A 17,288-nucleotide genomic window follows, 5' to 3' on the forward strand; every position below is an offset into this window, starting at 1 on the left:
ATAACTGTTGTATAATACTTACATTGCATTAATTTGAAAGGGTCCTCTGTTAGCTATCAAGAAATACCACTTTTATAAATTTTCAAGCATTATAAAGAAAGTTACAGCATTTTAAAACTGGGGAATTGGAGGTATACAATCTTTGTATTGTGCTTCCTTAATTAATAGTTCCAAATATTTTTTCTATCATTTGTCTGAACATATAGATCTACAAATAAACTCATCATAGATACCAGGAATTATCTACAACTTATCTTTCAACGTCAACAACTTTATCTACACAATGTAATATAATAAAATATATCCTTTCATAAAAATATATATATTCTAATAAAAGGAGTTCCCATCATCAAAAATAATTACATATATAGCATTCAGAAAAAGAGTTGATACAGAATAACAAACAAACCTACCAAAAAAATCTTCAAAAAATTTACCAAAGAAAATGTCAATTAACATCAATTCTTGAAATGTCTTTTAGAGCTCCTTTAAAAATGAGCTATTTCCTTTTCAACAGAAAGAGAAGTTATTAAGTATTTCAACAAAAATGGTATTCTTGTGAAAGGGCTATAGCTCAATAAGCGATTTTTCCTTCGAAAATCGGGTTAAAAATCACATCGAATGGTAAAAGCACATCACATTTTGAAAATAGACATGGAGAGATAGTTTGGTGTTCCAAGCAATTGCTTAAGGACATATTTTATAACTAACAAAGTTTACTCTAGTCAATTTAAATCGACATTTCTGTTGTAATACCAAGTCTGATATCAATTAAAATTGATTCATTTTTTGCTTTTATTTTTCTAATCGTGTTTGTTATTGCATACTTCAACATATAATAGATAACTGTAGAACCTAGTTAGCCTTACCTCCATCACAAATAAAATTTAATTTTTCAGAACAATTTTTAGTTGTGAATATCCATTCTTTGATGATAGATTCAAAATAATACACATCACACATATAAGCTTCGTTTACAACATCTGTAATAACAAAATTTACATATAAATCGCGATATCAATACAACTCAAAACTGTTGACAATAAATTGTATTTCTAATTTTTTTTATATAAATAAGGCCGTAAGTTTTCTCGTTTGATTTGCTTTATATTGTCATATCGGGGCCTTTTACAGCTGACTATGCAGTATGGGCTTTGTTCATTGTTGAAGGCAGTACGGTGACCTTTATATGTTAATGTCTGTGTCATTTTGGTCTCTTGTGGACAGTTGTCTCATTGTCAATCATACCACATCTTCTTTTTTATATTCGTATGAATTATTCAATAGTCTTAGACATTGTTTTTGAACTGTCCGACAGTTGGTTTGTCCTTCGGTCTTCGTCTCAAAAAAAAGTGTAAACAAATCTTTCTACGACAGGTTACATAGGAATGGAATTAAAATGGGCATGATAGGTAAGTTTGTCAACAAAAAGTCTCAAAATTCTAATGAGGAATGGAACCAAACTGAATACTTCATTACCGCAGCGAACTATGATGCATAAGTCCATACTGAAGAACTTATAGAGATTAATAACATCTTCATTACACCATGAACAATAAAGCTTCTGTCACTTCAGATCAATTCTTCATCTAGGAGTAAGAAGATTTGTGATCAGGCCAATATTCGCAGTTCATTTCAGGTAGGTGAAAATAGAAACATGTTTCTCAACTTATTTTTTCCTTATTGAAAGCCTGAATCTATTTTTGACTCATGGCGGACGTCTTTTTTTAGACATGTTTGGAACGAAACCTCTCAACTGTAATTTCTTGTTGAAATAAGGTCGAAATAGTATGGAAGTTCTGATTTATAACAACATATAAAACAATAAATGAAAAATAAGTATGACAGATAGCAACAAACAGCAACCATTGAGTTACATGCTCCTGACTGTGAACAGGTACACAAAGAATACGGTCAGGTTAAACATTATTGTGTCAGCTCAACGACTCAAATCAAAACAGGTCAAATAAAACATGAAACTGAAGAGCAATAACATAAACAGAAATTTCCGAAAAGTCGTCCGTCTATTTCTATTAAGGATTGGAAAAAAATCAGTGTTTGGAATTATTCTACTTTTTATATACAGTATGTCGACAGGAAATGATCATGTTAATGATATTTCATGTTAAAACAAGTGCTGACTACTGGGTTGGTTAAACCCTCGGGAACAAAATTTCACTAGTATCGATCTAGCAGTTGTAAAAACTTATCAAAGATACCAGGCTTATACATTTTATTTGGTATTTTTCCATTGACAGTTTTATAAGATAAAAGCATAGAGTCCTTATAATATAGGGGTATTGCATGAATATTGGGGAATATTGTCCCAAGTAGAATTTTATATTTTATATATGTTCTACGAGGGACAATATTCATGCAATAACCCTTTTATTGTATAGCAATATAATATTTGAAAGTAAAAAATTGGTTTAAACTAAGATTTTGTCGTTGATGACGTCATGAATTTTGAAGATTTATTGCACTAGTGCAATATTGGAATTTATTGCATGCTAACTTTTGGTTACCTTCTGTGGGAAATATTATATTGCTATGCAATAACTTGCTTTATTGCTTTAATAGGTTTTTTTTATCATTCGATCTTTACCAAGTTCTTTTCTGTTTTATCTTCAGTTAACCAAAATAGTTTGTTCATACATATCAACAGAGTTGGTGTTCACTGATACATTTCCAACAAACGAGGGTTCTTAAGGATGTTTGCTCCTCGGTTTGAAAATAAAAGCTTTTCAAGACTGTAATATAATGATAGTATATAAATAACAGAACTTAGAAAGTAGGAAAAAATGAAAGGCCCGTGTCCTTGTTTTTGAGATATAAACAAATGAAACACTGGTGGGAAATGTTTCCCTCTCGACTTTTCATACACTTATTTTTGGCTCCTTGTTTTATATTTCAAAAACTTTTAAAAAATAACAAGGATTTCAACACATTTTTAAACATGGTTTTAACCTTTATGTAATAATAAAAGTATCAAAAGAACAGAAGGGGTGAGCGGACAATTTTTACGTAATTGGAATTTTGAACAACATGAAAGCAACACAACAGATGTGTTATGTAGCAAGAAATGTCATATTATGGAACATAGTTTAGAAATAAAGTAGAATGAACAGGCACAGATTTACTACAGTAATCCCATTCCATGCAATAAATAGTATGTATATGTAAAACCAAAATTTAGTTATTGATTAAAACGTTTTACATTTACATATAAAAAATGTCAATTCATATTGAGGTCACTTATTTGTTGTTAATCAAACATGTTATTATGACATGTGTATCGAAAATATAGTGGAGCTCACCTCTTTCATAGACTATGCAGTTTGGTTTATAACACAGACCATTCTCAGGGTGTTTGCATATTTTTGTTCTTGTAAGCCCAGTGTCTACATGGCTGTCGTCAAAACAGCTACACGAATGTTCCTGAAATTCAATTTGCTATATTTATAAAGGTTAGATTTAAAACAAACTACTTGTTATCTTGAACAACTTACACAAATACGTATAACTTGTTGTAGAGATATACTTATATTGTTTGCACCTTGTCAATTCTATGGAGGGTATTTACATTGTTTATAAATTTCAAATACATGATTGTATAATATAGATATTTATTCAGAATAAGTCATAAATAATAATACAAGATCAAAACATATTTTAAAAAATATTTAGTTTCTAATTTTATACATACTCAATTGAAGGCTATTTTATGTTTTTATAAGGGATCTGATGGATATGCAATTTATCGAAAAATTCACAACTATTATAGAATTTTTTAAACCCAAATTTGTGATGTGTTTGTCAGTCTTTCAAAGCAATTTTTGAACCTCATTTTGACGTTATCAAAGTCTAAATTTCAATTCTTTTAGTTATACAGTTTTCACTTCTAGAGTAATTTGAGGTTTGAAAATTTAAAAGTGCCTCATGTAGAAATTTCGAATGTCTGAAAGGCAAATACTCACATTGTAGCTGAAATATTTCCTACCATTACACTGCCTGTTACATTCCTCTAAACTTCCACTGTGGTCGTTTGAGCACGCAGTACGAACTCCTTAAAAATCAGAGAAACAATTAATCAATACTTATTATAAACTTAAACATCATGTTAACATAATTATTCAATCTTAATATTCAACTTACTTTTAAATAAATTTAAATGTTGAATGGGCTCTCGTGAAATGCATGAAGACGTGTTCTTATGTCCCGAATGTATCATCAGAACAGGAGTCGGTACTTCGGTAAAATTGTATATTTATATATTAAGAATTATCAAGAAACTTAGGTTTACACTCTCTCGGGGCCTTAGATGAATTTGGCTATTAGGTCTTTACGGTAATAAAGCTTTTCAATTGTTTCGGTTCTTATACATCATTGGCTTTCAAATATTATATATCTTTTTCATTGTCTGAAATGTTACTGATTGAATTCTTTCTAAATAGACATATGTGACCATTTATAACACGACGGATGCCACGTGTGGAGCAGGATCTGCTTACCCTTCCGGAGCACCTGAGATCACCCCCAGTTTTTGGTGTGGTTCGTGTTGCTTAAACTTAAGTTTTCTATGTTGTGTCTTGTGTACTATTATTTGTATATTTTTATTTTTATTTTCTAGCCATGGCGTTGACAGTTTATTTTCGATCTATGAGTTTGAATGTCCTCTGGTATCTTTTGTCCCTCTTGTAAAGACAGCACATAAAATTGACGAAAAACATTCAAAGAAGTGAAACGTAATCGCGTATGACTGAGTTGTAGTCGGTAAAATGTAGATTTATTACGTATTTCACTACCAAAAAGGAAACATATTGGTTGATACACCTAGAACGAAGCTGGTGTCCATATAGTATTATTAAATAATAGATAAACGCACCTAAAGGATTTATATTTCGTTGGAATCCTATGCTGGCACCAACCCAGAAGGTTCCAGTCTCTGTGGTGTTTATGATAAGCTTGTGAACTAGATAATCTGCTTCAAACTCGTTTCCAAACAGGTTGCAGTCTGTCGGGATATTATTATGGGTTGTAGAAGTATTGGAGATGTACACATCATCTTCAAAATATACTGAAAAGTAATAATTCATTTTGAATATATTTTCTCTAAAAAAATATGAATCCTTCAGTAAGCAATCTTACATAATTTACGCTCCGCAAAGCGTATATTGACCTTCTGGCAACGATTTTCCGTTAACAGAAATGTTATGAGAAAACTTATTGAGGAAATAGAAATAAAATGTTAAAATCACAAAAATACAAAACTCCGAGGAAACTTCAAAAGGGAAAGTCCATAATCAAATGGAAAAATCAAGTGCTCAAACACACTAAACGAATGGATAACAACTGTCATATTCCTGAATTGGTACAAGCATTTTCTTGTTCAGAAAATGGTGGATTTAACCTGGTTTTATAGCTAGCTAAACCTCTTACTTGTATGACAGTCGAATCAAATTCCATTAAATTGACACAATGGGTGAACAAAACACAAACATGATAATAGGAAAAATGTCAAAAATAGGGATACAACAGTCAAAATTGTGTTATAATCTTAATCACTATAAAAGCAATACAATATGTTACAAAGAAGCACAGAAAGCATATTAACAAAAATAAAAGACAAAAATACTTAAATTTACAATATTACAATAACACAATGACGGGATGTATAAGTACAGAGCCACGTAATATGTTTCAAAGAAAAACAAAAAGGCATATACACAAAGCACATTAGAAAAAAATGAAATACAAGAATACAAAAATAATCATAGAACAATAGCAAAATGCCGGGATGTATAAGTAAAGAGCCAAGTCATATGTATCAAAGAAACACAAAAGGCATATAGACAAAGCTCATAAGCAAAAATGAAAAACAAGAATACGAAAATTATCATAGTCCAACAACTCAATGACTGGATGTATAAGTACACAGCTACGTCAAATGAATGTCACCAAAATAAAACCGGACTAAACAGTAAACGTAATATAATAATGACAAATAAAAAAATACAATTACGCGTTATTAAGATGATAACAACATCAGAACCCAGAATATATACTTCAAGACCATCGTGTATTATTTGTGAAGTTGATACGGAAAAGGTCTTAAAAGCCCGATCTCCAAAACAATTCTGATTATCAAACTTAAACGAACAATTGATGAATGGGAACCTTCATTCAAATTTGAGGAGGATCACGTTAAAGAAAATGTTATCCTGGCTTTATGAGTTGCTTTGGGTTAATTTGAAAAGTGTCCCCCCCCCCCCCCCCCCCCCGATTTTTTTGTCTTCCAACTATCAAACTCATCCAAGGATTCGTTGAATGGAAATCTTCAACCAAATTTGAAGAGGATCCGCTAACGATCGAAGGCGATATCCTGGGAAAAAAAATAATACTGGATATGTTTTACAAATGTTCGTCTCGAAGTTAAGGTTTTTCCGAGTATCGAACTTATCCGATGTTTTGCCGATTGTAAACCAACTTTGAAACAATCTAATTAAAAACCGATCTCTCATCGCTCCTGTTTCTGATATGTCGCGTGGGAGATCTAACGAAACCGGCTTTGAGGTCACATGTGAGTGAACTAAAAGTTATGAATTTATAAAGATATGCAAATGAGTTGACGACCTATTAATAACACTGGTATTAAAGAGATAATAGTAACTGCAATTACGATTATCCCAATATGGCGACGGTAGATATAGGTAAAATCTTTACACTCGTTTTTCTTAAATGTAGCATGTTTTTGTCAATAGTTACTCAGCTGCAAGGTTTATCTATACCATTACATCATATTTGAATCGTAACGGTGCACTGGAATTGTCTAAGAGCTGTGAAAATAGCCGTTGAAAAATTCGGGATGATAATCGTAACTCTATGGTATTTTTCTTCTTTGATAATCGTAATTTTCTTTATATGATAATAGTAACTGAAACATAATAAATGTGTCTTTCAGCATTTCAATGGTATTTTGTGTGTTAAAAATGTAAATGCCCAGTTAAACGATGACATTAACGCATATAAAAATAAATGAAGAAACTTACAGGTTAATATCTAGGATAAATTTACCTATATATCTCTAATTGATGAGAAAAAGGATGGATTAGCTATATCCCATATTCCAAAAGTGCAATCCTTTCAATTCATTGCTCAAAATGAAAGTCACGTATACCACATTTTCATATGTCAAAAAAGATATATGCCTGTTTCATTGATTTCAGGAAGGCATTTGATACTATTAATAAAGATGCCCTCTTTTACAAATTGTCTTATTACAACATAGATGGTCCCTTTTTTTTAGTATAATGAAAGATATGTATAAAGAGGTTTTGTACTTGGTAAAGATCTCGGAAGGTATCACTGATTTTTTTAATTCCTCAGTTGGGGTAAAACAAGGGTGTATTTTAAGCCCTACATTATTTTCTTTATATATTAATGATTTACCATCTATTTTTGACTCAACATGTGAACCACCCAAGTTAAATGATAATGATATATCATATCTGTTATACGCTGATGATTTAGTTCTTATCAATAAATTCAGCCGTCCATATTTTTCCTTTGGATTCACTTTTTTCTATTTTATACTGATATATGATTTTAAAAATTAAATTCAAATGTTTTGATCAAATTCCCATGTATTTTAGGACGTTTCTTTAAACAGTGTGGATGGTAAAGGATCTAGAATAGTTACCAGTTTATTGTTACTATTGTTTATTGACACTTTTGTTTTTTGTTACTTTTGTTTATTGTTACTTTTGTTTATTGTTACTTTTATTTTTTGTTTTTATTAGCCTTACCTATAGTCTTACGAAGCATTTGACAGACGTAAAAAACACAAATATGTATATTGATAAATTACATCAAAGGGCCAAACATGTAGATTATCACAGTCGGAACTGGTTTAATTACAAAGATTTTTATAGATTTTAAAACAAATATTTTGTGCTTCAGAAAAATGCATGAAAATTAGGAAAGGCTAATTTATGTTTTCATTTAATAGAAAAGTACTAATTATATGGCAAGTATGCAAATACAAAAATGTTCCTTGTTTAGTACCTTCAATATTTTTCTCTACAATATCTTCCATGCATATGTATGCAGCATACTTTTCATATACCGAGTATTTATGAATTTTTAATAAGTTTGTTTCTAATTTTGCGGAACATGCGTTATTTTATTCTCATCTTTGCAGTCATTCTTTGAATAAGTATTTCTTGTAAGAAAATTTAAAGCTACATCAATTTTATTTTTTGATTTTCGGGCTTTTGGCCAAACTATAAAAGAACACAAATCCATGTTTGTCAATGAACTCCACGTTACTTAATTTCATAATACACAAAGAATTCCATTTAGGGCCAAACATTCTCTAGTCTTATATAGCATTAAATGTTTTAAGGATGTCATATTATCATAATTCAAAATTGAATTTGTGTTGTTTATAGTTTATATCTGAGATACTGAAATTTCAGTGACAGTCATGAAGTAGCTAATATGAATAAAAAGATGTGGTATGTTTGCCAATGAGACAACTTTCCACAAGAGACCAACATGACTCAGAAATTAACAAATATAGGTCACCGTACGGTCTTCAACAATGAACAAAGCCCATACCGCATAGTCAGCTATAAAAGAAATGACACTGTAAAACACTTTTCAAAGTTATCCCTTGTTCATCATAACTTTTAAGTTGTGATATCATCCATGAAAAATGATCGAAGTGACATGAAAACTGTAGCCACTAATTTCTCGTCAAACGGTTTTTGACGAATACTAAATGTCTTTCCTACTTCGTTATGGCATAATAGGGTATGTTCTAGAATTAAATCAGCAGTGGCTTTCCGGGGGAAGAAATAGCACATATAACCACCTATAATAAAATAATTTAAACAATATTAACTATATTTACTATTTACTTCAGGATAAATTATTTTTTGTTTACTGTCTTAATCAGAAATCTGATGTAAGGTGACACATGCGTGTCGCCTGACAATTATTGTCATGTATCATAATTTCCATCGCTCATTCACATATTTTGTGGCATACCTAGTTTAATAAATTTCTGTATATTAACAAAGTTCGTGTTTTCCCATTTCCAAATTTCTTGAAGCTTGTTCACCCTTCCAATTTTATAATATACTAGTATGTAGCTGTTTTCATAAGAACAATTAATTATATATGCATAAAAAGAAATGTCATAAGATGTTGGGACGTTTCGTAAATAATTCATCGCCATAATTTCATAATATGCTATCAGATATACGTTTTTAGTGTCAATATCAATAAAACAGTTTCCAGTTACGATTATCTTTTTTATTTTTAAATACCATAATTACGATTATCTTTTTTCCGAGTTACGATTATCATCCCGAATTTTTCAACGGCTATTGTCAAAGCGCTTAGACAATTCCAGTGCACCGTTACGATTCAAATATGATGAAATGGTATAGATAAACCTTGCAGCTGAGTAACTATTGACAAAAACATGCTACAATTAAGAAAAATGAGTGTAAAGATTTTACCTATATCTACCGTCGCCATATTGGGATAATCGTAATTGCAGTTACTATTATCTCTTTAATACCAGTGAATAAGCCAATCAAAAAGTTTATGAATTATTTTGACTGACGATTTCGTCGTAAATAAAATGAGTTACATCCCTTTGCCTTACGTTAAACTTCCAAGATCGTGGAAGACTCAATTTCATTGGTCGAAAAAGACACACCTACGAGGTCACTCACATGTGACCTCAAAGCGGGTTTCGTTAGATCTCCCACGCGACATATCAGAAACAGGAGCGATGAGAGATCGGTTTTTAATTAGATTGACTTTGAAAGGGATTCTAAAAACATCAATGTGGCGACGGAAGGTCGGGCTGAACAAGCACGCTATACCCTGGCCCACAACTTCGCTGTTTGGTACATATGAATATTCAAAGGAATATGCAAACGTAACATTGTTTTAAAGCGTCTTGATTTTTTCAAGTGTTCTGGTTGATTGATTAATATTACCTTACAGATGACCTATATTAACTTAGCATGACGACATGAGTTAAAATATGCAAAAATGACACGTTGCTTTTGACCTATTGGTAAGTGCATGTAACTGTATCAAATGTAAGTACTAGTATTCTCATGTTATCCACCAGATTAAACTGATTGTCGTAATGTTAAGAAATGTAGGATATTGCATCAATTAGATTTAAGATGTGGTATGAGTGCCAATGAGACAAATCTCACTCCGAAGTCACAATTTGAAAAAGTAAACCTTTATAGGTCAAAGTACGGTCTTCAAAGACACCAAACAGCAAGCTATAAAGGGCCCCAAAAATGACTAGTGTAAAACTATTCAAACGGGAAAACCAAGGGTCTAATCTATTAAACTAGAGGCTCTAAAGAGCATGTGTCGCTCACATTGTGTTTTGGTGATGGTAATGTGTTTGTAGATCTTACTTTACTGAACATTCTTGCTGCCTTCAATTATCTCTATCTATAATTAACATGACCCAGTAGTTACAGTGGAAAATATTTTGTAAAAATTTACAAAAATTTACAAAATTTATGAAAATTGTTAAAAATTTACTATAAAAGGCAATCACTCTTTAAGGGGTCAATTGACCATTTTGATCATGTGACTTATTTGTAGGTCTTACTTTGCTGTACATTATTGCTGTTTACAGTTTATTTCTATCTATAATGATATTCAAGATAATAACCAAAAGCCCCAAAATTTTCTTAAAATTACCAATTCAGGGACAGCAACCCAACAACGGGTTGCCTGATTGGTCTGAAACAGGACAGATAGATCTTGACCTAATGAACAATTGTATCCCGTCAGATTTGCTCTAAATGCTTTAGTTTCAGAAATATGAGCCAAAAGCTGCATTTTACCCTTTGTACTATTTTTAGCCATGTCGGCCATCTTAGTTCGCGGGCTGGGTCATCGGACACATTTTTTAAACAAGATACCCTAATGATGATTGTGGAAAGTTTGGTTAAATTTGTCTCTATAGTATCAGAGAAGATTTTTGTAAAAGATTACGAAAATTTACAAAAAATTGTTATAAATTGACTTTAAAGGGCAATAACTCCTTAAGGGATCAACTGACCATTTTGGTAATGTTGACTTATTTGTATATCTTATTTTGCTGAACATTATTGCTGTTTACAGTTTATCTCTATCTATAATAGTATTTAAGATAATAACCAAAAACGTCAAAATTTCCTTAAAACTACCAATTCAGGGGCAGCAACCCAACAACGGGTTGTCTGATTCATCTGAAAATGTCAGGGCAGATAGATCTTGACCTGTTAAACAATCCCCCCTTCCACCAATGTCAGATTTGCTCTAAATGCTTTGGTTTCAGAGATATAAGCCAAAATCTACATTTTACCCTATGTACTATTTTTAGCCATGTCGGCCATCTTGGTTCACGGGCGGGGTCATCAGACACATTTTTTAAACTAGATACCCGAATGATGATTGTGTACAAGTTTGGTTAAATTTGTCTTAGTAGTTTCAGAGGAGAAGATTTTTGTAAAAGATTACAAAAATTTACAAAAAATTGTAAAAAATTGACTATAAAGGGCAATAACTCCTTAAGGGGTCAACTGACTATATTGGTCATTTGACTTATTTGTAGATCTTACTTTGCTTAACATTTTTGCTGTTTACAGTTTATCTCTATCTATAATAATATTCAAGATAATAACCAATTTTTTCCTTAAAATGACCAATTCTGGGGCAGCAACCCATCAACGGATTGTCCGATTCATCTGAAAATTTCAGGGCAGATAGATCTTGACCTGATAAACAATTTTACCTCAGATTTGCCCTGAATGCTTTGGTTTCAGAGATATAAGCCAAAATCTACATTTTACCCCTATGTTCTATTTTTAGCCATGGTGGCCATCTTGGTTGGTTGACCGGGTCACCGGACACATTTTCTAAACTAGATACCCCAATGATGATTGTGGCCAAGTTTGGTTAAATTTGGCCCGGTAGTTTCAGAGGAGAAGATTTTTGTAAAAGTTAACGACGACGGACGACGACGGACGCCGGACGCCAAGTGATGAGAAAAGCTCACTTGGCCCTTTGGGCCAGGTGAGCTAAAAAAGTCGAGAAACGAGAATCACTTTTGAACCACATAAAAAACCGTTTTAATATGTACCAACCTTCACCCTTACCTAAAATAACAGTGTTATATCACAACAAAGAAAGACACACTATGAAATATTTATTGAAATGGCTTAACTCGATCAAACGACATATTAACACAAACAATTGAACATACACTGAACGAATAAATTTGAACTATGACACAATGCAAATTCAAAATCAATAAAATAAATGGTGAGATGTATTACAATAGCATAAAGACAACCATACCCATTGACGAAATGCCGTTAAATAAAATAATGTACACTGGTACATGAAAATAATTTTGTCGCCAGGTATACAGTAATGGAGATCGGGCATATTTTTTTTATAAAATAAATTATTTTGGTGTTCGTAGTACGAGAACAGATGTGAAAATGTATAGTCATACCACACTAATAAAAGCTGGTATATATTAACGATAGAGAGACGAGATATAAAGCTAAATAACCAAAAAGATTTACAAATTGTATCAACAGGTCGAATTCAAACGAAAGAACGGTTTAAGAGTAGTCGGCAGTTACTGAAAGCTAAAAAACAACTTATAAATATAGATTCCTACACTGCAACAAGTGTATAACGATATTTCTCCACTCGAGACAGTTAAATTTTGTTATTTAAAGCGCGAGGCTTGCCGAGCTCTTTAAATAACTAAAATTTTAACTGTCGAGAGTGGAGAAATATCGTAATACACGAGTTATAGTATAAGAATCTGTTTCTCTAATGATTTGTATCCTTCTTTTTCAAAGATTTTCAGAAACTTGTGTTCTTTATATGCGACGTCATCAGGCATGGTCGCCTTTTTCATGACGTCACAATAGGAAAATTCGGAAGAAAACAAAACATTTAGACGTCAAAATCAAATTTCGACTTATCATTTGCCGAGAACAGATTTTTCACTAGTTAGGAGAAATATTTTTCTCACACCGGTCAGGAAATGTGAAAATAGCACAAAAATTAGAGAGAAAAAGAATCCTGCATCAGAGACAGAACTCAAATAAAAACCATCTCAGGGATTTAGTATTGTAACGTCATGGACAGTTATTAGAAGACATGACAAAAATAAAAGTATCGGCAGGCAGTAGGAATTAACCTTTTAATAAATAAGTATTATGTAATACATAGATAGAGTAATCTCTATATAGAAAATGAACGTGGATGTGTATTGATACATACAAAAAAAACTTTTGAAAAGAATACAAATTTAGTAATGTTTTAGTAACCTTTTCGCTGCCAAAATTTTTCAAAATCCAAAATAACGTTACACCTATGACGTTGCTAATAAAAAAAGCTCCACAACAAAAATATAACCAATTGAAGAAATAAACCTGTGAAAATTTGGCACCAAATTGCTTATTATTCAACTAGAAATTACCCCAAAACATTTTTTTGAAAAAACGTAGCTATATATGATATATAAAGTGAAAGATCACAAGTTACGAATTCTTATGGACCAAATGATAAAAAAGGCCAATCTGTCTTCTGTCAACTTAATATGTCTTATTGAAATTATCAACAATATAAACATAAGAAGATATGGTATGATTACCAATGTAGCAATTACCAAACATCTTCTTTGAGACCATTTAACGTGATGAATAAAATCGTAAACCACCGTACGGCCTTCAAGACCTTCAACAATGATGAGCAAAACCCATATCGTAAAGTAAGGATCCGAAATGACAAAGTGTGAAACATTTAAAAAAACAACAACAACAACAAAAAACCAACGGATTGATTAACGAACAGCAAAATTCAGATATGATAGCTAAATATATATGACATCATTGTAACGTCATAAAAATAGCTAAATGACGTCATGAAAAATGAAACTAGAGGCTCTAAAGAGCCTGTGTCGCTCACCTTGGTCTATGTGAATATTAAACAATGGACACAGATGGATTCATGACAAAATTGTGTTTTGGTGATGGTGATGTGTTTGTAGATCTTACTTTACTAAACATTCTTGCTGCTTACAATTACCTCTATCTATAACAGTACTTTCTGTGGAAAATGTTATTGAAAATCTTCAAATTTTAAGAAAATTGTTAAAAATTGACTATGAAGGGCAATAACTCCTTAGGGGGTCAATTGACTATTTTGGTCATACTGACTTATTTTTAGTTCTTACTTTGCTGTACATTATTGCTGTTTACAGTTTATCTCTATCTAATAATATTCAAGATAATAACAAAAAAACAGCAAAATTTCCTCAAAATTACCAATTCAGGGGCAGCAACCTAACAACCGATTATCCGATTCATCTAAAAATTCCAGAGCAGATAGATCCTGACCTGATCAACAATTTTACTTCCTGTCAGATTTGCTCTTAATGCTTTGGTTTTTGAGTTATAAGCCAAAAACTGCATTTTACCCCATGTTCTATTTTTAGCCATGGTGGCCATCTTGGTTTGTTGGTCGAGTTACTGGACACATTTTTTTAACTAGATACCCCAATGATGATTATGGCTAAGTTTGGTTAAATTTGGCCCAGTAGTTTCAGAGGAGAAGATTTTTCTAAAAGATTACTAAGATTTACGAAAAATGGTTAAAAATTGACTATAAAGGGCAATAACTCCTTAAGTGGTCAACTGACCATTTCGGTCATGTTGACTTATTTGTAGGTCTTACTTTGCTGTACATTATTGCTGTTTACAGTTTATCTCTATCTATAATAATATTCAAGATAATAACCAAAAACAGCAAAATTTCCTTAAGATTACCATTTCAGGGGCAGCAACCCAACAACGGAATGTCCGATTCATCTGAAAATTTCAGGGCAGATAGATCTTGACCTGATGAACAATTTTACCCTGTCAGATTTGCTCTAAATGCTTTGGTTTTTGAGTTATAAGATAAAAACTGCATTTTACCCCTATGTTCTATTTTTAGCCATGGCGGCCATCTTGGTTGGTTGGGCGGGTCACCGGACACATTTTTTAAACTACATACCCCAATGATGATTATGGCCAAGTTTAGTAAAATTTGGCCCAGTAGTTTCAGAGGAGAAGATTTTTCTAAAAGATTACTAAGATTTACGAAAAATGGTTAAAAATGGACTAAAAAGGGCAATAACTCCTAAAGGGGTCAACTGACCATTTCGGTCACGTGACTTTTTTGTAAATCTTACTTAGCTGAACATTATTGCTGTTTACAGTTTATCTCTATCTATAATAATATTCAAGATAATAACCAAAAACAGCAAAATTTCCTTAAAATTACCAATTCAGGGGCAGCAACCCAACAACGGGTTGTCCGATTCATCTGAAAATTTCAGGCCAAATAGATCTTGACCTGATAAACAATTTTACCCCGTGTCAGATTTGCTCTAAATGCTTAGGTTTTTGAGTTATAAGCCAAAAACTGCATTTTACCCCTATGTTCTATTTTTAGCCATGGCGGCCATCTTGGTTGGTTGGCCGGGTCACCGGACACATTTTTTAAACTAGATACCCCAATGATAATAGTGGCCAAGTTTAGTTTAATTTGGTCCAGTAGTTTCAGAGGAGAAGATTTTTGTAAAAGTTAACGACGACGACGGACGACGACGACGGACGCCGGACGCCGGACGCAAAGTGATGGGAAAAGCTCACTTGGCCCTTCGGGCCAGGTGAGCTAAAAATGAAACGAGAATGAAATGGCATTGACAGAACATCATTAAATTATGCTTTTATTGCTAAAATCAATATTTATTTTATTAAACTTAACCATCGGCCATATCGGCCCATTGGCAGTTAAAGGTAACGTCAATCGGCCCAGATCGACCCGCTGGCAGTATAAGTATAAGTATATTTGCTGATTACAAAATCGATAATTGGGCCAATGTAAACTATATTTATAGATCTAACTACAACATTGGTAAGATATGATAAGCCTATATATGATAGAAACCAGGGGATAACCAAAATGAACTAAAGGACATAACTTTCTGAGGGTAACTGGTGACATAAACAACAATCCTTTTAAATAGATGTATGGAACGCCATGACTGTCTTCTGATGTTGATTTTTAATATGTTCGGTGCTTTATGCATTATGTTCAGTAGTATTTATATTATGTTGAGTAGTTTTCATATTATGTTCAGTAGTTTTAACATAATGTTCTGTAGTTTTGACATTATGTTCGGTGCTTTGGTTATTATGTTCAGTAGTTTCATTATTATATGCAGTGGTAGTTAAATTATGTTCGGTACTTCTGACGTTATATTCAGTGCATTTTTCATTATGTTCAGTACTTTCGACATTATGTTCAGTAGATTCAAAATTATTTGCAGTACATTATGTATTATCTTCAGTGGTCCCGGTTTCTTTATATTCGGTGGATTATTCATTATGTTCAGTAAAAGATTCAGTATTATTCTCTGTTCAATGAACTATATGTTCAGTGGTTGTATTATTATGATGATGCAGTTAAAGTCGGGAAATCAATAACGGAAATTGTCGAAGAAAAAAACCGAACGCAGATATTTTCGACGGACGTTTTCTTTATGTAAACCTTTACGGGATGGAATGAAAGTAGAAAAAATGGAAGCAGTAATTAAATACATTTGGTTTACTTTCACACGTTGACAAATTTCACAAGGAAAAAAATACTCGTGACTTAATTTGTAAGATGTCCTGATTGAACGATTGTTACTTTTCTGAATGTACAGTGGCAAATATTTCACGCATATTTATGACGGAGAGAAGAATTTTTAAACAAGAAATAAGAAGTTGCATGCGTTGTCGTTGATACACCATGACAATAGAGAGACTTTTGAGAGGTTTGTTGTAGCATATTAATCTTAGGTACCGACTTTAAACAGACCACCAACAATCTCCTTGTAGATATTCTTATAGTATTCTGCATCCTACATCTCTAATAGGCGCTTTAATATCAGATATCTATTTGAAATAACCCAAGAAATATGAGGTTGTGTATGAAGTTTACAGAATAGAAAATAATGCCCGCCCCCAAAAAAAGAAGGTGGACAAAAAAATAGAGAATAGAGAATAAAGAGTTGCTTTATTATTGATATGGAATGACACGTTGAACTGGTCATTATCAGAATTTGTTCATTGATGTTACCATGCAGATTATGTACATGTGATATTTTCCTCGAAAATCAACCAATGGGTCGATGCCAC

General features: G+C 32.3%; 1 protein-coding gene across 2 annotated transcripts in view; it reads right to left on the reverse strand.

Annotated features, from left to right (window-relative positions):
• The window catches only part of LOC139488064 (uncharacterized), a 222,688-nt gene that overhangs the window by 195,406 nt on the left and 9,994 nt on the right, over positions 1 to 17,288 (reverse strand). The window contains exons 2-5 of one of the 2 annotated variants that reach the window (XM_071273403.1): positions 4,886 to 5,077; positions 3,978 to 4,066; positions 3,318 to 3,438; positions 870 to 983 (exon numbers count right to left, since the gene is read on the reverse strand). The exons of the other annotated variant lie outside the window; for it this stretch is intronic. Of the exons in view, the coding sequence (XP_071129504.1) occupies positions 870 to 983; positions 3,318 to 3,438; positions 3,978 to 4,066; positions 4,886 to 5,077 (516 nt within the window). The remainder of the gene's footprint in view (positions 1 to 869; positions 984 to 3,317; positions 3,439 to 3,977; positions 4,067 to 4,885; positions 5,078 to 17,288) is intronic. 2 annotated transcript variants of the gene reach the window in all.

Source organism: Mytilus edulis, chromosome 9, assembly GCF_963676685.1.
Source record: "Mytilus edulis chromosome 9, xbMytEdul2.2, whole genome shotgun sequence".
Classification (NCBI taxonomy): domain Eukaryota; kingdom Metazoa; phylum Mollusca; class Bivalvia; order Mytilida; family Mytilidae; genus Mytilus; species Mytilus edulis.